A 23261-nucleotide genomic window follows, 5' to 3' on the forward strand; every position below is an offset into this window, starting at 1 on the left:
GTGATTTTCTTTATCTGCATGTACTAACAAATCATGTTGAAATGTTGCGTGACTTTTAAATGTCTTCTCTCACCTGATGATGCCCTTATTACATCTCTCCTCTTAAACTTCTGTCAAATATATCTTACTGCCTATGTAGAAAAAGCAAGCTCAGTTTCTTCTCTTACAGCATGCTTCTGACACCAGATGTGGGGTGGCTTTCCCTCTGTACATCAAACAAGCAGTCAGTTCTGAAGTAGGTAGGAGCTTGGTGCCCTCTAAATCATTTCCAGCACTAACTGGAAATAGTACCAGATCCCACCGTCTGAGTGCTCAGTCCCTCACTTTTGATGTCAGTCAACAAACCCCAGGTTCTTTTACTTGTGCTTCTAACTGGCTATGAATCAGGGTTCCCAGGATCCCCTCTGGGATTTATTAATTAGCTAGAGTGGCTCAGGGAAGTACTTCCTACTGGTTTATTTTAAGGAGTATTTTAAAGGATACAAATGAACAGCCAAATGAGATCTGTAGGATCCCAAACTCAGGGTCTTTCATCCTCAGGGAGTGCTATGGATGTGTTTTTGTTCACCTTCCTGTAAGAGCCCTAAACTCTGTCTATTTGAGTTTATATTGAGGTTCTATCATGAAGATGTGACTGCTTAAATCATTGGCTTTGGTGATGGGCTCAACTTTCAGCCCTTCTCCTTTCCCCAGAGGTAGGACTGGGGAGTTCTAACCTGAGCACAGGATTTTTGGATTCCTTGGCAACACCCCTTTATCCCTATCCTTGTTTATCTAGGAACTTTCCAAAAATCCCCTCATTAACATAAACTCCCATTGAAAATGGCTTATTTCACTTTGGAGCTCTTTGGAACCAAGGGTAAAAGGCCAAATATTTTAACAAAAGATACTCATTTCTTTCATCACCTAGGAAATTGCAAGGATTATAGGAGCTGTGAGCCCAGAACCAAAACATACATATCATAATATCATTTCTACTTTCATGTCTAATTGAAATCTACACCAAAGATGTGAAATGGAAATTCTATCTCTTTCAGTCAACTATGTGTTTTTCTCCCCATCAAGCTTGGTTTTGACAACTCTGCCCTTCACATTTAGGTGGGGGCAGTGCCGTCCTCAGCATTATGTGTCCTGAAGCATGTGTTTCTCTGTGGCCACCTCCTAAGTTCTCTCCCTCATCTGTTCCTGCTTTGGCTGCCGCAACAACTTATGAACCAGTTTTCCTTCCAGTTTTACACTTTGTCATATAACACGTAATCGCTTTAAAACAAAAGTTAGAAACTCCCCAGTGGCTTCTGATCCCACTTAACAACAAGCCCGTGCTCCAACAAGCCTCCACAGAGTGTTCCAGTCTTTTCTGCCACCACTTCTCTTGTGGATTCTGCATTAATTTAATTGCTTTTTTGAGATAAGAGTCTCAGTGCATCGCCCTCAGTAGAGTGCTGTGATGTCAGAGCTCAAAGCAACCTCCAACTCTTGGGCTTAAGCGATTCTCTTGCCTCAGCCTCCCAAGTAGCTGGGACTACAGGTACTCACCACAGTGCCCAGCTATTTTTTATTGTAGTTGTCATTGTTGTTTAGCTGGCCTGGGCCAGGTTCTAACCTGCCAGTGCTGATATATGTGGCTGGCACCCTAATTGCTGAGCTATGAGCGCCATGCCTACTTTCTTGCTTATTATCAAGTTTGCCAACCTTATTCCCCCTTAGGCCCAGCCCTCTTTCTGGAATGCTTTCTTCTAACAAGTGTGTAGGAGTCATTCCTGGTTCTTCCTTTTGGTTCCTGCCTAAGTCACCACAGACAGGCTCCTGTGACCACCCTACCTGAAATAGTAATTCTCCACCCCCTTCATTTCTGTTATCTTACTGAGATTTATATTTTTATAGCACCTCAGTATTACCTGACATTTTATATTTATTATTCATTTGTTTATAGTATGTATTCATCACAAGGATGTAAAGATCTATGAAGGCTGGAATTTTTTTTTGTCTTGTTTTTGTATCCTAGTACCTAGAAATATATCTGTATGTTGTAGATACTTAATAAAATGTTTATTAAAGGAATTACTTTCTAGGAATGAGCAAAACAAAAAAAATTGACAAGATTCATAAAAAGCAAGATCCATTTTAAGAACTGTAAGTGGAGAAAACCTTTAGTGTTTAATTCTCCTTTTCAGTGAGATTCATGAAAGAAATTGCATCTTGAAAAATGGAATCACATGAAAATACTTTCAGGTCTTTTGAAAAACATTATTATAATTGTTTTAAAAGTATAATGAAAACAGTGAATTGCATTTAAAGGTAATTGCAGACCATATCCGGAAATCACTACCTTGCTCTAATTTAGCCTACTAGAACTGAGAAGGAAAGGATTTTTAAAAAGAAAATATAAACAAATAAATTTTTTAAACTAAATTTCCTTTTCTATAATTCTACATTTTGTTTAAGGCTTTTGGTGAAAACATTCTTGGCATAATCTTTTAGGTTTGTTAGCCAGTGAATCTTTTTTCTTCAACCTAAAGTTTTGCCTGCCATTTGAATGTTGTTAAGTAATACTTTTTTTTTTTTTAAGACAGTCTCAAGCTGTTGCCTTAGGTACTCTTGGGCTTAAGCGATTCTCTTGCCTCAGCCTCCCAGGTAGCTGGAACTACAGGCGCCAGCCACAGCACCTGGCTATTTTTTGTTGTAGCTGTCATTGTTGTTCAGCTGGCCTGGGCTGGGTTTGAACCTGCCAGCCTCAGTGTATGTGGTTGGTACCGTAACCACTGTGCTACAGGCACCGAGCCTTGAGTAATACTTAACGTAAGGTAAATATTTATTGATAATGTTCAGCACACTCCCTCAACGTGGGTACCTCAGCATTATTCTGGCTTCATCTTTAGCTCTCCACGTGTTTTCAGTTCTTGCTTTATGTACTTCATCAATGTATTTTAGAATCTGTCACATCCTGTCTTTTGTTTCTTCTTCTGTTGAATAGGTTTATGAATGCCACCAACTTTATGTGTTTCAAATGTTGCTAGGATAAGAATATTGTTATTTTAGTATACTGGCTTAAATCACGGCTGGTGCTTACCACAATTTCTGGAGTAACTCCAGATTGGTCTCCAGTTTTCCCTCTACTTACTTTTTCCTGGTTCCCAGAGCTCTTCACCTTAGTTTGAGTAATCTATGGCATGTATCTAATTAGATTATTCTTACTTAAAATTACCCAGTGGACTCTCTTTTGCTACTGGAATAAAGTCTCTATCCAGTGACAAAAGATCACTTAAAAAATAAATGGCGGGGGGTGGGGGTGGGCTTGTCACCTGTAGCTCAAGCGGCTAAGGCACCAGCCATATACACCAGAGCTGGCAGGTTTGAATCCAGCCCTGGTCTGCCAAACAGCAATGACAACTACAACCAAAAAATGGCTGGGCGTTGTGGTGGGCACCTGTAGTCCCAGCTACTTGGGAGGCTGAGGGAAGAGAATCGCTTGGGCCCAGGAGTCGGAGGTTGCTGTGAGCTGTGATGACACGGCACTCCACTACCCAGGGCGTCAGCTTGAGGCTCTGTCTCAAAAAAAAAAAAAAAAAAGAAGGAATAGAGTCTATAAACCTTTTTGCAACACTTCTTAAAGATCTCTTTAGCCTTTTGTAGAAAAATTAGAATCAGGAAACCAATTAGATGTGGTGTAGAATCTACCAAGACAACACCCTTCTGATTACAAAATAGGGCTTATGTCTTGATAAGGCATGCATAGACATGGGGGTTTTGTGCAGTACTACTTGTTGGTATGATTTCCGTGAGAAACAAATTGCATTGTATTTGATAAGGTAACAGAATGTGAAGCTATTTGCTTTGTGGAATTAATTATGAGCCAGTTAGAAGTTGGGGAGCATATAATGAAGATGATTAACTGTAAACTTTGAATACTCCCTTACAAAATTTATAAAAGGTATACACCAAGGTGTATTTGTTAAAAATCACACCTGTGGACTACATATGCTAGCAACGGTTTTATCTTTCTGTTCTTTATTGCAGGGGGGGTATCATTCCATTCAGTTTTATCCAAACATGATATCAGATTGTCCAGGAATTAGTTATAAAGAAGAGAGACTGGTTCCAGAACACATCCCTGGAAGTTACCCTAGGGACCTTCATCACTATGTGGGTTCTTTGTGAGCCTCAGCAGCCAGTGCTCTTTGTGGAGTTTATCCTGTAACGTGTTCCTGTTCGCTGAGTCAGAGGTTGAGGAAAAGTAATCCTAAAGGCCATTGGCACTAATTTTATTTCATGTAGATTTCTCCATAATCTGTTTGTTGGAAATCATGGTGACGTGGAGGCTATGTTTTGGCCAAGAGACACAGGAGTGTAGAATCCTGTCCTTGACCAAGGCCCTGTGAGCACTCTGGCAGAGACGCAGCAAAGTTTTAGCCTTGGGCTCCAGTGAGCTAAACCGGACCCTTCGGAGAGCTTCTTTACCAGCTTCTCTACCAAGCTTCTTCACTGGAGTAGCCTAGAAACAGTTAAGGCTTGTTACTGCTTTCTGTAAGAAAACGTGTCACTGGTAGACTTCAGCTTACCAGGCATATCATAGCAACTTTATGAGGCAAGATATTTAAAAATGAGGAAACTGAGTCTTTAGGAGGCTGTCACTTCCTCAGGGTCATACAGGTGCTGGTAAAGTGGAGATTTGACAGTCTGACTTTAGGCCATTTCCTACAAAAGTTCTTTTAGATGTCATCCTGAGAATGTATCTCAGGAGTACTGAGATAAAGGTCCCTCAGCCTTTTGGAGTGAACGCAGCTGCTCTGTCTTCTGTTCTGTGTGTGTATGTAGAAACACACCAGCCTGCTGTGCTGGAAGTGAGAGGGAGGGAGCATTTGCCCCTCCGCGATTTCTCTATCCTCCCTTCAGCCTCTCAGGTTATGGGAGTGAGTGGTAGTCAGTGCCAGGTGGGGAAGGAGTATGTAGAGGGAGAGGAAGAAATGATTGGGGTCTGCTCCCCAAAAGCAGGTGAGCAGGTCAATCCTTATTCACTTCTGAGGAGGAAGAAATTGCTAAAGGACAAACTTTACCTTGCTCTTCAGGGAGCTGTAATAAAACAGGTCTTTAATCATGAACTTAACACAGAAGTGGGAGGAAGTGTCTTGACCTTTGGGAAAAATAATGAGAACTTTGAGCTCCCTCTAGAGGCCAACAGTGTATGAAAGCATGATAGTGGTCTGCAGGGAAATAGCTATCACCTTGCTAGGCTACTCTTTTAGCAGAAAACTAGCATTTTGAAGATGAATCATAGAGCTAAATGTTTTCTTATGTTAATGAGAAGTGAATGCCTTGGAGAAGAAATTTGAGATAACTATATTCCAATTAGCTATGGGGGGTGATTGCAAAGTTCATTTGCCATATAGAATATATAGCACAAATAAAGGTGAAAAGATGAAAATGGGTCATGTGTCTTAACAAAATAGCATGCTTCTTAATGGGAATTCTAAGGATTAAAACAAACTACAGCAAAGTGAGAATACCATTTCTTTGCTATTCTGTGTCAGAATGTTTGACAGTGGACCCTTGAATTGACCAGAGATAAAGGTGATCTGTATCCTTGCTGTGTTCTCACCCCCAACTCCCCACCATCTACAGTGATACTTTGGAATCCGAACTCAGTCTGTTCCAGAATCCCATTCAAGTTCCAAGACAGTTTTTCCCCTTTAAAATAATGGAAACTGGATTAATCTCTTCCTGGGTCCCACAAACTCGAATTTTCAAAGTGATTTTAACAGTAAATACATTGAATTTTTCAGGTAAAATATTAACAAGTAATATTTGAACAAAATGTAAATTAATAAAATTGAAAATATAAAGGCCTGTTTTGTCACAATTGAACACTTGGTTTGAAACATACACCTCACTGTTCACAAACTCCTTAAACTCCTTTACAAACTTTTCTGCTGCTTCTGAATTAGAACTGGCAGCCTCTCCCAGGATAACAACACTGTGGATCCCAGTCCTTTTCTTAAAGTTCTTGAACCCCCACCCCTGGCTTTAGGACACTAGTATCAGGCATGCCTTTATCTAAATCACCGTGGTAATTATTGTCTCAGAAATTACATTACCATTTATCCAAACTTAAGAGGAGTTTTCCCATCTCTTCCATATTTTAGGATCTCCTAGAGGTCAGTGTCATAACCCCTTTTCACCACATCAGCTGCTTTGATAGCCTCTTTATTTTTCAAAATTGCACAAACAGTTGATTGAGGCATCCTGAACATAGTAGCGAGATCAGCCACATGTTCGGCTTTCATGCTTAGCAATGAGAGCTTTCTTAATTTCAATTGTAGTCCTCACAGCTTTCCTCTTGCTCTTCCTCACTACACTCTTTAGGACCCATGTGTGTTATATTAAAACACACACACACAAAAAAAACAGGCATAAAATTAGCAGTCACATGAGATGCTTTCACTACACTTTCTGACAAAGTATATGGGAGGCCTGAGTGCTAGGGAAACATAAGGACAAAAACACAGAACAATGCACTGGGCCTTCGGATTCTAAGGATTTTAAAGCAGCATTTGGATTTCGGGCAAAAATTTGCTCGAATTTTTTGTTGAGGTTCCAAGTTGTCTAAGTTTTGGGGTGTTGGGATTCTGTGGGCAATACTGTTAAATAAGTACCAGAAGATTAATACTAGGAAATGAAAGTTGCAGGCATATGTTAAAACTTCTAACTTATAGCCGGGCGTTGTGGCAGCGCCTGTAGTCCCAGCTGCTCGGGAGGCTGAGGCAAGAGAATCGCGTAAGCCCAAGAGTTAGAGGTTGCTGTGAGCCGTGTGATACCACGGCACTCTACCCGAGGGCCGTACAGTGAGACTCTGTCTCTACACACAAAAAAAAAAAAAAACAAAAAAACTTCTAACTTAACACATTTTCTTAATGTTGAGAGCCTCAGCTAACTGAACGATCAATCCATTCCAAAACAGAAATAGTCATTGTCAGAGACTCTAGGAACTCAGTTATGGTTTTAACCTTAGGGTACTTAACATATTTTCCGTATTTTGCAGTGTCTACCATGTACATTTTTGCCCAAATTTTTTAAGGAAAAATAAGGATATGCGTTATGTATGGATAGTACTAATTCCATATCTGTATAAATGATTTTAGTTTATTTATGCTTAGGTGTTAAAAGTGCAATTCTAGAAAGCAATAACAATATCCATATGCAAGATAATATCCTGGAATCTGGTAATCAGTTTTGTTGAACTTACTAGGACTTGCAACAAAAGCATTTTCAGTCAACAAGGACGGACATACTTCTCTTTGTACACTTTAGGTGGGAGCTAGCAATCTAGCTGATATTTTTATGGAAATTATTGGAGGCCACAAATCTACTCCACCACCACCACCCCCCAAAAATTCCCCTACACTATTGAGCTACAGTGGCTTGGTTGGCTGTTTCTAAAAGTTTCTCTTTGTTTGTTGGCTTTTGGCAAAGCAAATAGTTAAAAGCACCAGAATCTTCAGAAAATCTGTAAATAAGTAATCCTTTCATCCAGTATTAGTGACTTTTGTGGTATAAGTCTTTGATTTTTGTCTTTTCCTGATGTCCAGCTTCTTGAGCTGTGATGCTCTTCTTATTGACTTAATCATCTTTAAGTTCATCAAAATCTTGTGTGTCTTCACCTAAAGAAGATAAAAGTTTTTTCCTTTATTAGATAATTGAACCCATCCTGTACCAAACCTACTCACCTATTTCCCGCTGCTTAGCAGAGAGCCCACGATCCTTGATATTTTTATTGTTAATTATAATTGGCTCATCTACCTAACAAGGAGCTATAATGTTTTTAAATTTAGATGAATGTAACAGTTTAGACCTAGGGAAAGGATAAAGTGTACAAGGTCATACAGTTAAGTTTGTGAGCTTATCCTAGAAAAGTGCTTTGAAGGGGGACTAGGCATTGGTGCATAGCTTTCCAGGGGAAGTACTTCAAAGGTGACTGTAGTGACCTTATTCTGCAATGAGGTATATAGCTTTTCCTAGAGTAAGTTCAAGAACTTAATTGTCTCATCTCAGCATGAGAAAGAAAGTTAGCTGTAATAAATAGAAGGTTTCACAAATTGTTGATTTCTTTGCATTCATGAATTTGAAATAGTGAAATATTAATAAACTGGCATTTGTTATTGTGTTCCTATTAAAGTTGTTTCATTCTGGGGACCTTTTTTTGGTGGATCAAAATGCTTTTAAAAGAACTCTCCATTTATCCTTTTTCTGATGGTGGTTTGATATTGATTGTTAGGAAAAACATTCTAAGTTCTGGAACTAGTGAATTGGGAAAAAAACTAATGTCTTTTTTTTTTTTGGTTTTGTTTTGATTATACAGCAGATATAATTTCTACAGTAGAATTTAATCATTCTGGAGAATTACTAGCAACAGGAGATAAAGGTGGTAGAGTTGTCATCTTTCAACAGGAGCAGGAGGTAAGTGTTTAAAATTTAATACCTAATTTCAGTTTGATTTTGGGGACTTAGAGCTTGTGTTTATTGGGAGGATCTCATCAGAGAATGTTGGGATTTTTTTTTTTAAAGAAGTGTGTTTATTGAGTAGAACGTCCAATATAGAGATGGCTCTGGTTCTCTAAGCTTTGTGTGTTTGCATGTATGTATGTGTGTGTGCTGTTTTTATTACACATTGTATTATAAAGAGATTTGGTTAGAGAAGGGGGTGGAAAATAGTGGAATAATCCAAGATTTTAAATATGGCCCTTGGTTATAATTTTTCTCTTAAAACTCCATAAAGCAAAGTCGTTTTGGCCTCAATACTTAGTTTGCTTTGTGTAATTGGAGGTGGGAGGCTAGTTTAAAGAAAAAGCAGCTCAGTTGTTTTGATGTCAGTGCATACTAATCTGTTACAGTGATTTAAATACACAGGTTTAATGACAGCTGCATGTCAAGTGCATGTAATGTGATTTATAAGCGCAATGCTAGCTTTTAAAGTGAGTTGATTGGAAATTGTTTCCTCTTCTCTTGAAGAAAGAGAAAATTACAGAATCTTATTAAAAAGTGGATTTTTGTTTTGTTTTTCTTACAATTTAGGCACACCTCTAAATCTGACTGACCAGATTTCTCAGCAAAATTTTATGCTAGACAAGATTTGTCACGCTGGGTTTTTTCTTACTCTCCTTCCATTGGTAGATCAGAGTTTAACCTTTAAAATCATTTGTTTTGAAACATCTGCCCCTGACTATAATATATTCAGAAAAGCTTAAAGTAATGTAGATAAATTGCAGGGTTTTACCAATAGTTGTCTAAATCATTACACAGAGTTAGATTTTAAAGGATTGTGAAATTCCTTAAATAAGCAAAGAATCTAGTAATAATACTACTACTTTGCACTTCTATAGCGCCTTTGACCTGAGGATCTCAAAGTGCTTTACAAACACTAATGAATTAATCCTCACAACACCCCAGTGAGGTAGGTAATTTAATTTTAAAAGAAATGGTTAATAGTGTCTGATTAGAAGATGCACCAACACTAAATATGTTTCCTTTTATTGATTTACCTTTTATTTATTTATTTATTTATTTATTTATTTTTGGAAGAAAATAACACCCAAGCATTGACAAAAGAATGATCTTGTGGTAAGGGGTACTGAATCAGTTTTCTGTTCCTGTTTTCAAGTAGCTAAAAATTTGACCAAAAGAATTTTGACATACTTAAGAGTTGACATGGCAACTTAAAGACATTACAGTTTCCCTTTGTTTACTAATGAGAAAAGTGAAGATATAAATAGATCACTTTATTATTTAGTGGCAGAACTAATACCCAGAACCCAGAATCTCTGACATGTTATCTTTTCAATATTCTTTGCTGCTAGATAACCGAAATTTGGATTTTAATTTGGAAGTGGCTCTCTACACTTAGGTTTTGTTTTTAAAGAAAACTGTTTGGAAAAAAACCTGTAAAAATTAAATTTGCTTACTGTGTTTAATCTTGAAGGATAATACCCAGGCTTAACATTCCGTGAATTTCAAAAAGATTCTTCATTTTTAATGAGGGCATTGTGTTATTTAAAAATACAAGTTGTCAAAAGCTAATTTGGAAATATTTGGCTTGAGAATGAAGTTATTTTTTCATGTGTAGGTGATGATTTTTGTGACTAAAGCCAAAATCAAATGTGAAAAAAGTAACTGGAATTTTTTAATGGAGGAAATGTTCACTATAGTATGGGTTCAGTAGATACAATCAGAGTATTATTATTTAGTATTTTCCTAAAGGCTGTCAGTAATATATTAATTTGAAATTAAAAGTCTAATGTAGTTATGAAATTGTTCTAACATTTTAATTGTTATTAGAAATAAGACTCGGTGCCTGTAGCTCAAGCGGCTAGGGTGCCAGCTACATACACCAGAGCTGGCGGGTTCGAACCCGGCCTGGGCCTGCCAGACAGCAATGACAGCAGCAACCAAAAAATAGCTGGGCATTGTGGCAGGTGGCTGTAGTCCCAGCTACTCAGGAGCCTGAGGCAAGAGAATCGCTTAAACCCAAGAGTTTGAGGTTGCTGTGAACTGACACCACGGCACACTACCCAGGGCGACAGCTTGAGACTCTTGTCTCAAAAAAAAGAAAAATAAGACCAAAATAAAAACTTAAAGAAATGGTAATATCCTGTGACTCTGCTGAAATGCCACTGACCATTCTGAAATAATATTTTAAATAGATGTACTTGTGAGAAGAAATAAGCCAAATGACTTAACTTTTTGAGAATGGCCACTGGTAGGTAAAATAGGGCCTCTTTTTCCTATTTCTCCTAATATTTAAGAATTTAAAGCCAGGCACAGTGGCTTACTTCTGTAAATCCCATTACTTTGGGAGACTGAAGCAGGAGAGGATCACTTGAGTCCAGGAGTTTCAAGACAATCTTGGCAACATAGCAAGACCCCTTCTACTCCACACACACACAAAATAATTTAAAGGATTAACTGTGTGTGGTGGTTGAGCCTATAGTCTAGCTGCTCAAGAGGTGGTGGCAGGAGGATGGATCTCTTGAGCCCAGGAGTTAGAGGTTACTGTGAGCTCTTATTGCGCCATTGCACTCCAGCCTGGGTAACAGAGTGAGACTTACTTACAATCTCAGATTAGGAGCCTGTTTTTTGAGAATTATTCATCACTGTCAATGTCGTGACATTTTTAGGTGACAGATTAAGTAATGATGGTGATGACTGTCTCCCTTCTCCCCAGACTTGATCCTGTTAGCATTAATTTGACGCATTTATAATTAATTTTTCACATTTTTAAGCCTTTATATACTAGACATTCTAGTATAGTGTTGTCTTTAGGAACTGTGTCATTGATTATAAATTTGTGTACTTTACACTTAGAGGCACCTTTTAACACATAACATAATTCGGTGAGATTTTAACAATTCACATCTATACATCTATAAAACAGTGTTACTGTTTGAAAAGTAGAAGCAAACTTACAGATGATCTTTTCCTAAATTTTAGGTAAATCCCAAAAAAATTACATAATAGGGTTATGTTGCTTAGTTAAGCAGCAATGTTCTGAGCTGAGGATTTGGGTCTTTTAATTTTCAATCTAGTAAGTATTTCTTAGCCTGTGACAGTGATGCTAGCTTTGTTTGCATAATGCAGTGGAATTTGTAGCAATATCCTCTTACCCAGTTTTGAGGGTTCCTTGCTAAACTTCACAGTTTAGAAACCAAAATATCACTACCGACTATTTTTTATTGTCCATGCTTAAGTAAAGGTCATACAGTAACGGCAAGAATGTTTAACATTTTTAGCTGTCATTTATTTTTGTAACTGATATATTTGTATAGGAACTCTGTTACACAAAATCTCTGTTGTAGAAACAGAACATGTGAGGAAACTAAGGCACAAAGGTAAAGTGATTTCCCTGAGGTAGTAACAGTGACCATATGGTCAGTAAGAGTCCAAAATCTCATCCAGTGTTCTTTATAGCTTGTCCTGAAATAAGATGATTCATCTTCATAATTTGTTTTTACAGTGCCAACGTGGTAGTTAAAAATGTATTATTCTACTGGATTTTAATTTTCATTACCTCTTGCCAGTAGTACAATCTTTTGTTTCCTGTCCTGTTTTTCTAATGGCATGTTTGTTGAATTGATTTGTATAGGCCACATATGTTGTAAGGGGCATCAGCTCTTTCTCTTTTGAGGTATTATGTTTTTCAGTTTTGTTGATGGCTGCCTTTTAATTTTGTTTACATTTTTTGGTTTTATTTCCTGTCCCCAGATTATATGTTTTAATATTTTTAAAATGTTCACATTTAAATGCATTATTTGGTTGGACTTTCATTATCCTGAATTATGTGATAAAGTGATTTTTCCCTCTTCTGCCATCTCCACTTATTCTCAAATTGTCAGGCAAATTATTAAATTATTTATTGAGATTTTTCCGCACTGGTTTAAAATGTACCTTTATCAGGCTTGGTGCCTGTAGCTCAGCAGCTAGGTTGCCAGCCACATGCAACGGGGCTGGTGGGTTCGAACCCAGCCTGGGCCTGCCAAACGACAATGACAGCAACAACAACAAAAAAAGCCATCATCTTCCGAATTTCTTTTTACAGTGACAACTTGGTGGTTAAAAAGGTATTATTTTAAATTTCATTACCTCTTATACCAATAGTACAATCTTTTGTTTCCTGTCCTGTTTTTCTAATGGCATGTTTGTTGAATTGAGCACCCTCATGAGCATTGTGGTGGGCGTCTCTAGTTCCCGCTACTTGGGAGGCTGAGGCAAGAGAATCACTTAAGCCCAAGAGTTAGAGGTTGCTGTGAGCTGTGATATCACGGCACTCTACCAGGGGTGACATAGTGAGACTCTGTCTCAAGAAAAAATAATGTACCTTTACCAGACAAAACTATCACCCATACAGTTTTATCTAGACTTTGGTATATATTTTTTAATATCTTATTCAAGGATGTTGTACTACTAATCTGGTTAATTATTTGTTATAGCTTGTGATTGAGTTGTGTAGACGGGTTTTGAAATTTATCGAAATTGGATTCTTTCTCAAATCTATATACTCTGTAAAAGTAAATACTTGATCAGAACGTCTCTAGTTATTAAGGAGTATGTTCCTTACACCTTTGCAAAGGGGAATTTTCTAGTGAATTTCACCTTCAGTAAATTCATTGGGAGGGGGGTGGTTATCTATTTTGTTAGAATGTTAATAAAGGAAAGGGCATGGAAGAGCATCTGGTCTGATCTTTATTTTTGTTACTTTTCTAACTGAGACACAGAGAAGAGTATGAAATCACTTGAATTCTAGGCCACTGTCCATTTATCTGCATCATGCTATTTTCTAAATGATGTGCAGCCATTCCCCACGTTACAAATGAGATAAGTTCTATAGATTGGTTCTTAAGTTGAATTCGGGTATGTAAGTTGCAACAGGTGCATTTTACCTGTTACCTTTATTAGCTTCTGTAAGTGCAAGTTGTATTATTAGTCAGATGTTTGTAACTTGGGGACTGCCTATAATGTGGATTGATTGGGCTTGATCTCTGTCTGGAAGAGAAATTTAGATTTGAACATTACTTACGTTCTTATTAAAACTAGAAACTTGAGTCAGCGCCTATGCTCAATGTTTAGGGCACCAGCCACAAACACTGAGGCAGCTGGATTTGAACCTGGCCCAGGCTTGCTAAACAACAGTTACAATTACATCAAGAAAATAGGCTGGCGTTGTGGTGAGCACCTGAGTCCCAGCTACTTGGGAGGCTGAGGCAAGAGAATCGCTTAAGCTCAAGAGTTTGAGGTTGCTGTGAGATGTGACACCGTGGCATTCTACTGAGGGTGACATAGTGAGACTCGAGCCTCCCCCCCCCCCCAAATTTTTTTTTTAGATTTTAAAGCGTAATATTAATTGTATCTCACATTTTTATCTTGATTTTATTTGAATTTTAGCGGTAAAGAGTAATGCTGCTTGATTTGACTTTCTGATTGTTTCAACCAGGTGTCTTTCCCATTATATTGTAGTTTTGTGGATAGGAAATTGTGATTCAAATGCTTCTAATTCACATATCACTCATTCCTTTCCCCCAAGTGTTCATGGAAAAAGTAGTAAATTGCTTATTGCTTCATATAGTACATAATAGACACTTAATGAATATTGACGTATTGAATACAATTAATAAGGTATTGTGAAAACTTAACGTATCCACAACCATTATTGTCATCAGTTCAGAGAAAGCTTGAGGTTTCTTTTTTCTGTTTATTTTATTGGATGACTTCTATTTTGCTGTATTCTAGAAAGTTCTCCATGTTTTCTGAATGCAGTGATAATAGTTATTAGACATGAATTGATTCTGTTTTGTACCTTTACCTTCACTGTCCCTGAATGGCCGTTTAAAAGATATTCTTAAGACTTTTTAAATACTTCTGTGCTACTCCAAAATATAAAACAAATGATTGCCTGTAACAAATATAAGATTAAAGGAATATTAATAAACAAAATTTTTTGGTAGTATTCTATTTGGAGGCTTAAAATCCATTCACTTATTTTTGGTTATTATACATTTAATATTGTACCTTCTAAACTTTTTCTTATTTTGTTCCTTAAACTTTTTCTTAACTTTGCTCAAGCAAAGTAGATACTAATTATGCTTTTGCAGAGTTTCATTTAAGGAATAAGGAAATTAGTACACATTGAGCATCCCTAACTCAACATCTGAAATGCTCCAAATTTTAGAACTTTTTGAATGCTGACAAGACACCATACCTACCTCATGTGACAGGTCACAGTCAAAACTGTTACATGCATAAAATTATTTTTAAAATTGTACAAAATTATCTTTGTACAGGGGAAGCAAATGAATTTCATGCTTAGATTTTGGGTCCTGTCCCCAAGATATCTCACTACATATATTTAAATACAGTATTTAAAAATCTAAAAAAAAATCTGAAACATTTCTGGTCTCAATTTCAGATAAGGATACCCAACTTGTAAAAACACCTGCAGTTATTTACATTTAGAAAAACTGTTGTAGGGTGGCAAGTGAAGTTCTTTCAAGAGTTAGTCTTTAACTTGTAACTACTCTTTGTATGTTTATTGTAATATGAACATGAAATATGTATATCATTTTCACAAAGAATAAAGTAAAATTTCAAATCATTTCATCATAGGGGTTTTTTGTTTTTGTTTTTTTGCAAAATTACAATCATGTATCTACCATTTTGTAACATTTAGTTTTATATACTTTCAATGTTTTCTCAGGTTGAAATACTGCCCCATGATCAGGAAGAGATGAAGAAATTATTCAAACCATTTCAGCAGAAAGGAGCATTGTGTGGCTAGGAAGAACATACCTAGTTTTATATAATAATAATCTAGGAGATAAGTTTAATAAATGTGTAGCTTAGAAGGATCAGCAGACGGTAACAGTAGAGAGCATTGTACATAGGTTAAAATGGTTGAGAAACACTTTGTAGTATGAATTCAATTGACTATATGTGTATGTTGTAATTTACTTGATGGACATGTAGGTTCATGCATTGAGTTGCTTATATACCTTTGCACACATTGATTTTTCATTAAGTTATGCTTCAACTTGGAATTGCTGGTTATCTCATTTTGCCCTGCCAATTTTTATTCCCATAAGCAGTAAGGCATTTTCTGTCTGTTGGCACATCTTTGTCAATCCTCCTTCCCTTTCTCCCTCCCTGTTTCCCTCTCGCCCCTTCCTTCTTTTTTGAGACAGACTCTCACAGCAACCTCAAACTCTTTCGGCTTAAGCAAACTTCATGCCTCAGCTTCCCTGGTAGCTGAGACTACTACAGGTGCTCACCAACAGTGCCTGGGTAATTTTTTTTTTTTTTTTTTTTAGTAGAGATAGTAAAAAGATACGCTTTAGTAGAGATACGCTTTAATCAGGCTCGGGTTGGCCTCAAACTTCTCGAGCTCCTCGAGCTCAAGCGGTCCACCTACCTCAGCCTCCCTACTGCTAGGATTTTAGGCATGAACCACCGTACCTGGCCTTTGCCAATGCTTTCTGTTACCGGTCTTAAAATTTCAACCATGTTGGGGGTGTGAGGGAGTGTATTTTATTACGGTGTTAATTTGTACTTTCTCGATTAACCTTGAAGTGGAGCATTTTATGTGTTTATGGCTACTGGGATATCTTTTGTGAAGTACCTTTTAAAATCTCTTTCTTTTAGGTTGTCTGTCATTTTTCTTACCAATTTGTAGGCTTTCCTTTACACGTTTTGCATATGAACCTTTGTCAGTTACAAGTTAAAGACTAGCTCTGATCATTTTGTTGGAAGTATCTTCCATTCTGTGACTGGCCTGAGTGGTAGAAATAGCAGTTATTAATATTTATACAGTATAATTGTTCGGTGTTTTTCTTAGAATTGCTATCCTATGTAAAAAATACTTTTTCACTCTAGGGTCCAGGAAGATTTTTTTTTTTTTTTTTGAGACAGAGTCATCCTTGGTAGAGTACACATTGAGCATAGCTCATGGCAACCTTAGACTCCTGTGCTTAAGCGATTCTCTTGCCTCAGCATACCACGACTAAGTGATTTTTCAATTTTATTTAGTTTTAGTTAATCTAAATGTATTTACTTATTCATTTATCTCAAGGTGGTAAGGCAGACTTTTATTCAAGGGCCATGAGATAGGTATAGGGACCAATAGGGTTTTGCAAAGAGGGAGAGTGTCTGGACTCAATTCCCACATGAATCTAGTGGTGATGTACCGTACAATGCAGTTCTAAAAGATAATAAAAATATCTTCCTTCGCTGGACGCAGTGGCTCATATCTGTAATCCCAGCACTCTGGGAGGCCCAGGCGGGTGCATCGCCTGAGCTCACAAAGTTTGAGACCAGCCTGAGCTAGAGCGAGACCCCCCCCATCTCTAAAAATAGTCACAGTAGCCTCAATTTAGGTGCTTAACATGTGGCTCGTGGCAGCCATATTAGGCAGCACTGAAGTAGATGTTCCCGTCATTGAAAAAAAGTTGTGTTGGACAGTGTTGCCTTAAAGGTTAGTTGTGCATTTGCATTTTTACTCTGATTGATCTGGAATCAGTTAACAGTGATTTGAGGTAAGGGTCCAGTTTCATGTTATTTACAACAAGTAGTCAATTAACATGATAATATTTAGTGAAAAGACCATTTACAGCAAAACCACCTTTGCTGTCACGTAGGACTACCTCTGGGCCTATTTCTGTTCTGTTTCATTAGTATATTTGTCTATCCTTGTGCCAATATCACGTTGTCTTTATTATTACTTTGTTTTAAAACCTGATAGTGATATAGTATCCTTTATCTACTTGTGAATTCTGTTTGCACCTGTGCTGAAAATTTGTAGTTCATGTTTTTGTGTTTTAACGTATGTCAGGTATGTTGCATACCTTGTGCTGAATTCTACTTTGAAAGTCTTTCAAACATTTCAAAGCACTATTGTAGGCATTGAGGATAAAGCAATTCTAAATTTGTTACAAAAAATTTCACACAAACAGATTGTGTGGTAAAGAGTATAGATTCTCTTAGCGATCATAAAGCCAAGGTAAGAAAAAAGAGGGAAGGGAGAAGACAGTGCAAATAGACCCACATACGAGGCATTCAAAGATGTTTCAAAATTCTGTTGTGACTGTAGGGGAGGTTTTAAAGCAAAACCAAAAAAAAAAAAAGCCTTCCTTGATGCGTTCTTATTTGAGTGGCACAGTGTTGAGGACATGAGATTGTGGGGTTTTTTGTGTGTTTAGAGCTGTTCACTGTCCTTGGTTCCTGAAGAGAACAGTGCTGTCATGGCCATAATCTAAATACTCCCCACCCCCACCCCCCAAATGTTAGGAAAAGTTCCGCTACAGCTGAAGACTCTGTTCTCTGTAGTGTTTCGGGTTCCCGGGCATATGTATGTATGTTTTGTAGCCTCTGCTGTTTGTTACTGCTGCTGCTATCTTCTCTGCCATTATTCTTTGTCCCATGGACTTACTTTTATGTTTCTTTTTTTTTTTTTTTTGGGCCGGGGCTAGGTTTGAACCCGCCACCTCTGGCATATGGGACCGGCGCCCTACTCCTTGAGCCACAGGCGCCACCCCCATGGACTTATTTTTAAAAATTCCTTTATTGTAATTTTAGTGGCATTTCAGGGCTTCAGGAGAGGGGAGACAAATGCATACACTCAGTCTGGCATCTCTTTTTAGGCACAATTTTCTAAGTACATCTAAAAAGTATGATATAACTTTTTCCTATTGCAAAGAGATGGTGCTTTTTGAAGGCCATGGAGACTGCCAAAAACCACGATGATTTTGGTTTTGGATCATGTAAGAGATCATGTCTAGACCCATGTTGTTATTCTTGAGTCTTCAGGATGATATTCCTGATCTCTTTCAGAAAATGTTTTCATGGGTTTGTCTTTTTCTTTACTAATCAAATGTGGTGTGTGACTTGGCCTTGTCTCTTTACATTGCTCACCTTAACTGTGTGGACCTTAATCGGTTTCTACTTTTCACTAAAGTTTTTACATGCACAAGTGTGTAAAAGGTGAGGACACTGTGCTATTAATATTAGATCTTTATTCTACTCGGACCTAGTGTATATAGTCTTTTGTTTAAATATTACATGAAAAACCAAAGTTGAAAATGTAACATTGATAAAAATCAAGGCCAAGTATAGAGGCTCGTGCCAGTAATCCCAGCACTTTGGGAGGCTGAGATAGGAGGATTGATTGAGGCCAGGAGGTCCAAAATAGCCTGGGCAACATAGACCCTTCTCTACAAAAAGTTAAAAAGTTAGCTGGAGGTGGTGGTGCATGCCTGTTGTCCCAACTACTCCAGAGCCTAAAGTTGGAGCATCACTTAAACCCTGGAGTTCATGGTTATACTGAGTCATGATAGCACACTGTACTTCTTCTAGTCTGCATGACAGAGTGAGACCCTGTCTCTAAAAAAAGACAAAAATAAAAATTGAATTGCTATTTAGTGTATTGAGTTTTCTTGAAAAACCTTGTGACTCTGGGTGAGTAATTTTAGGAGGAAGGTTTATAAAGTGATATTTGAGTATCTGTATTTAATGGATTTGGTTATATAATTTGGTGTTATGAGTATGGTAATGAGACCCAGACTCTTAAGTTTGATTTTTAGCCCCTGTAAATATACCCAATATAGATTTTTTTTCTTTTCTTTCTTTCTTTTTTTTTTTTTTTTGAGACTGAGTCTCACTATGTTGCTCTTGGTAGAGTGCTGTGGTGTAACAGCTCAGAGCAACCTCAAATTCTTGGGCTTAAGTGATTTTCTTGCCTCAGCCTCCCAAGCTGCTGGGACCACAAGCACCTGGCACAGCGCCCACTATTTTTTGGTTGTAGTTGTCATTAGTGTCACTGTTGGTTGGCAGGCCCAGGCTGGGTTTGAACCTGCCAGCTCTGGCGTATGTGGCTGGTGCCCTAGCTGCTGAGCTACAGGGACTAGGCCCCTAATGTAGATTTTAAGTTTTGTGGTATACTCTGCATTCTTAGCTTTGGCAGACCTACTCTCTAATAATTGATACTGTTGTCAAAGGGTTAAAATATTCTGGGTCAAATATAACTGGAAAAAAACAATCTAAATTCATGCTTTCAAGGTAATTCAAGGTTTTTTTTGTTTGTTTGTTTTTCGAGACAGTTCCAAGCTATCCCCCTGGGTATGCCATGGCGCCATAGGTTACAGCAACCTCCAAGTCTTGGGCTCAGACGATCCTCTTGCCTCAGTTTTTCTATTTTTAGTGGAGATAGGGTCTCCTTTTTGCTCAGGCTGGTCTCAAACTCCTGAGCTCAAGCAGGCCACCTACCTCAGCCTCCCAGAGTGCTAGGATTGCAGGCGTGAGCCACTGTGCCAGGCCAAAAATTTCTTTTTGATATGGAGAATAATAATGGGCTATTTTTATTGTCAAGTAATCCTAAATGTTTCACTGGATAACTCACTTTTACTTAAAATAGTTGTCCATCAACAATATTGAATTCTATTTTTTTATTTATACTACATATTTTTCTGTAGGTTCTTTTTGGAACTAGACTTCCTGAGGTTTTGATGAAAGTGTTTTAAATCATATGATGATAGATTAAAAGATGGACATGATTATAATTCTCAGTTTTGCAGAGGTGTTAGTGTTAACTGAAATACTTTACAAGTAGTCTCTTTATCCAATAGCTTAAATTGTATTCTTTTAAACTGATACTAAATGAAATTAATCATCAATGTGTACATGGCCTATAAGAAAGCTGAGTTAAGGAGGGTAAGCAGTTAGTGGGGGTGCATGGAGATATTGCTGGGTGTTGCTGAATATGAACTTATGTCATAAGTAACAGTTTTCTGTAGGACTAGTCTTGGGGTGGTAGGTGGGAGTCAAATGGTGTCACTTCATCATGGGAGCTCTTCTGTATTGAGTTTTTCAGCAGTGAAATAACAGAAAGACAAGTATGCAAAGGGAAGGGAAGATAATGTCATATTAAATAACAATTGACTCCAAAGTGGGCTGAGAAGGAGCTACGCCTCAGCCATGTCTTTCTGAGCAAGCTTTAATTTTTCCTTCTTAGGTAAACTCCCTTAATATGGATGCTCAGAGTTTTTTCTATCAATGGGGCTGTCATGGTATGAAAGATATAATTGTAAATTAATAATTAAATTGTCCCCATATTTTAATGACACTATATTACTAATGAGTTGAGCTTATTTTTTGAGCTTTACTTAGCTCTCTTTTCCCTTTAAGCTAATTTATTCCTTGAAGGCCTTTAAATATGAAGGATATAATTGTATAGAAGATACAGCTAATGAGCTATCTAGAATTTGCAGGGTCTGTTGGAATTGATTACATGGTTCAGTTATTTTGAAATAATCTTTCAACAATGGTCCAAATATTTTTGTTTCCATTTTAGAACAAAATCCAGTCTCATAGCAGAGGAGAATATAATGTTTACAGCACCTTCCAGAGCCATGAACCAGAGTTTGACTACTTGAAAAGTTTAGAAATAGAAGAAAAGATCAACAAAATTAGGTGGTTACCCCAGAAAAATGCTGCTCAGTTTTTGTTGTCTACCAATGGTAAGTGCGCTCTTCCCTGTGCCGCTGTGCACGTGTCTACTCTCTTCTTTTCAGAGGAATCATTGTTAAGAATTCTCTGAAAAGGAAATTTTTCTTCCCAATTCAGAATGTAAATTCTACTTCTTTCTCTTTTTTTAATTGTTCAGTTATAGTTTTTGGATCATCTAGAAGATTTTCAGGTACCAATTTTTTGCTCAGCACCCCCCGTTCATAGTGAAAAGAACGGGCTTGCTTACACCATTGGAGTCAGGTCACCTGGCTTTTCTGCCACTTCTTACCGGTAAACTGGTAATAGTCGTGTCTGCATTAAAGTACTTTGAATAGTAAATGCAGTAGCTTCTAACATACATGACAAGTGCAAATGTTCATTTCCTTTCCTTCTCCTTGTTAAATTTACTTAAACGCTACACAGAGTATTTCAAACTATAAATACAAAACGCTCTTGTTAGAAGATGTTCTGCACTCTGGGTACTCTGTAGGAGGGGCACTCTTCTTGCTCCATGCAAGAAACTTGGTTGGAAGAAGATTCACTTGCCCGGGGGAAGTTACTAAGTGAGGATTAAAATTGTGTAATGACTCCTTTAGAACAAGTGAGGAATTGGGTGATTTCATTTTGTTCTTTTAAATTTTTTTTTCTTTCAGTTTTTAGCCAGGGCTGGGTTTGAACCCGCCACCTCCGGCATATGGGGCTGGTGCCCTACTCCTTTGAGCCACAGGCGCCTCCCTCTTTTAAATTTTTTTTTGTAGAGACAGAGTCTGACTTTATGGCCCTCGGTAGAGTGCCGTGGCCTCACACAGCTCACAGCAACCTCCAACTCCTGGGCTTAAGCGATTCTCTTGCCTCAGCCTCCCGAGTAGCTGGGACTACAGGCGCCCGCCACAACGCCCGGCTATTTTGCAGTTTGGCCGGGGCTGGGTCTGAACCCGCCACCCTCGGTATATGGGGCCGGCGTCTTACCGACTGAGCCACAGGTGCCTCTTTTAAATTTTTTACTGTGAGTTGGGAGTCTTGAGTCTAAAGAAAATAATTTGTGATCGAGGGTATACTTGAGGTTCTGAGTAGCTGTAGTGTATAAAAATCTATCATTAATACTTTTTTGAGGTTGGCACAATAGTTGTGGTAAACCTCTCATATTTTCTTACCTCCTGTTAATATAAGCACATTCTAGTACCTCGGCCTTACCAATGATGCCACATTCCCTGATGCCAGAAGTGCTTGGTTCCTCCTAGGTACCCCTTTTTCTCATCAACAAAGCTCCCCCCAACCAAGCCATCAAAATTTGTGCCCTCTGCCTCTTCTCTTTTCACAATAAATTATATTCCCCTTTTCTCATTAAAAGAAAGAGAAATAATGACCTAAAACCTATTTAAACTGTTTAACTCACAGCATCATAGGAGGAGGAACCGTTTTTACTTCTGTCATGTGTTGACTTCTAACCTTAGGTCAGTTTTAATTTATATAGTAAACTGTTACTTTGAGACACTGCTCTTTTCTTAAAAATCGAATAATACATAAAAATTATACCGTTCATATACTTACTACTTTAAGGAATTCTTTTTTTTTTTTTTTTGGCCGGGGCTGGGTTTGAACCCACCACCTCCGGCATATGGGACCAGCGCCCTACTCCTTGAGCCACAGGCGCCGCCCTTTAGGAATTCTTTTGTTAATCACTTCATATACTGAAATATTTTCTGGCACTTTATTTATTGTATGACAGATGGGTTTAATTTTGTAAAGGGACATTATTTTAAAATGTGGGCTGGGGTAAAGAGAACATTGTAATGAAGCCTCGCATACTTTGCGCCCAGTTTCAGTAATTCGTAGTTCATGACCAGTTGGTTTCTTAGGTCCTTCTCTTTCCCCGCCTCCATGATGTTATTTGAAAGCTACTTGCATCTCACATAGGGATTAAATCTTAACTATGTTTCAGTTCTGTTTATATCCATATATGCCTTCCATAGAGGCTTGCATGCACTCCTGGGGCAACATGTAAACACGAGAGGAGCTTTTGTAGACACTAAACACCACAAAAGCAGTGGAAGGAGAGACCACTGGAATTCAGTGGTTTGGTCAGGGGTACATGATGAATATACATAGTTTTTATCTGTGTCAATCATGTCTCTTAAATATCTTCAGTACATAAATTAGAAAAATTGATTAGTTACACAAATTATTTAAAGACACTACGGAATGCACTGTAGGTTCCTGTCTTGTTGTTA

At 37.8% G+C, this 23261-nt stretch overlaps 1 protein-coding gene across 5 annotated transcripts in view; it reads left to right on the top strand.

The window, feature by feature from the left end:
* The window catches only part of PPP2R2A (protein phosphatase 2 regulatory subunit Balpha), an 85870-nt gene that overhangs the window by 36603 nt on the left and 26006 nt on the right, over positions 1-23261 (top strand). For 3 of the 5 annotated variants that reach the window (XM_053578388.1, XM_053578391.1, XM_053578390.1), the window contains exons 3-4: positions 8354-8451; positions 20876-21041. In XM_053578388.1, the coding sequence (XP_053434363.1) occupies positions 8354-8451; positions 20876-21041 (264 nt within the window). The remainder of the gene's footprint in view (positions 1-8353; positions 8452-20875; positions 21042-23261) is intronic. The other 2 variants (XM_053578389.1, XM_053578392.1) reach the window with 2 other exon arrangements.

Source organism: Nycticebus coucang, chromosome 24 (genome assembly GCF_027406575.1).
Source record: "Nycticebus coucang isolate mNycCou1 chromosome 24, mNycCou1.pri, whole genome shotgun sequence".
NCBI lineage: Eukaryota > Metazoa > Chordata > Mammalia > Primates > Lorisidae > Nycticebus > Nycticebus coucang.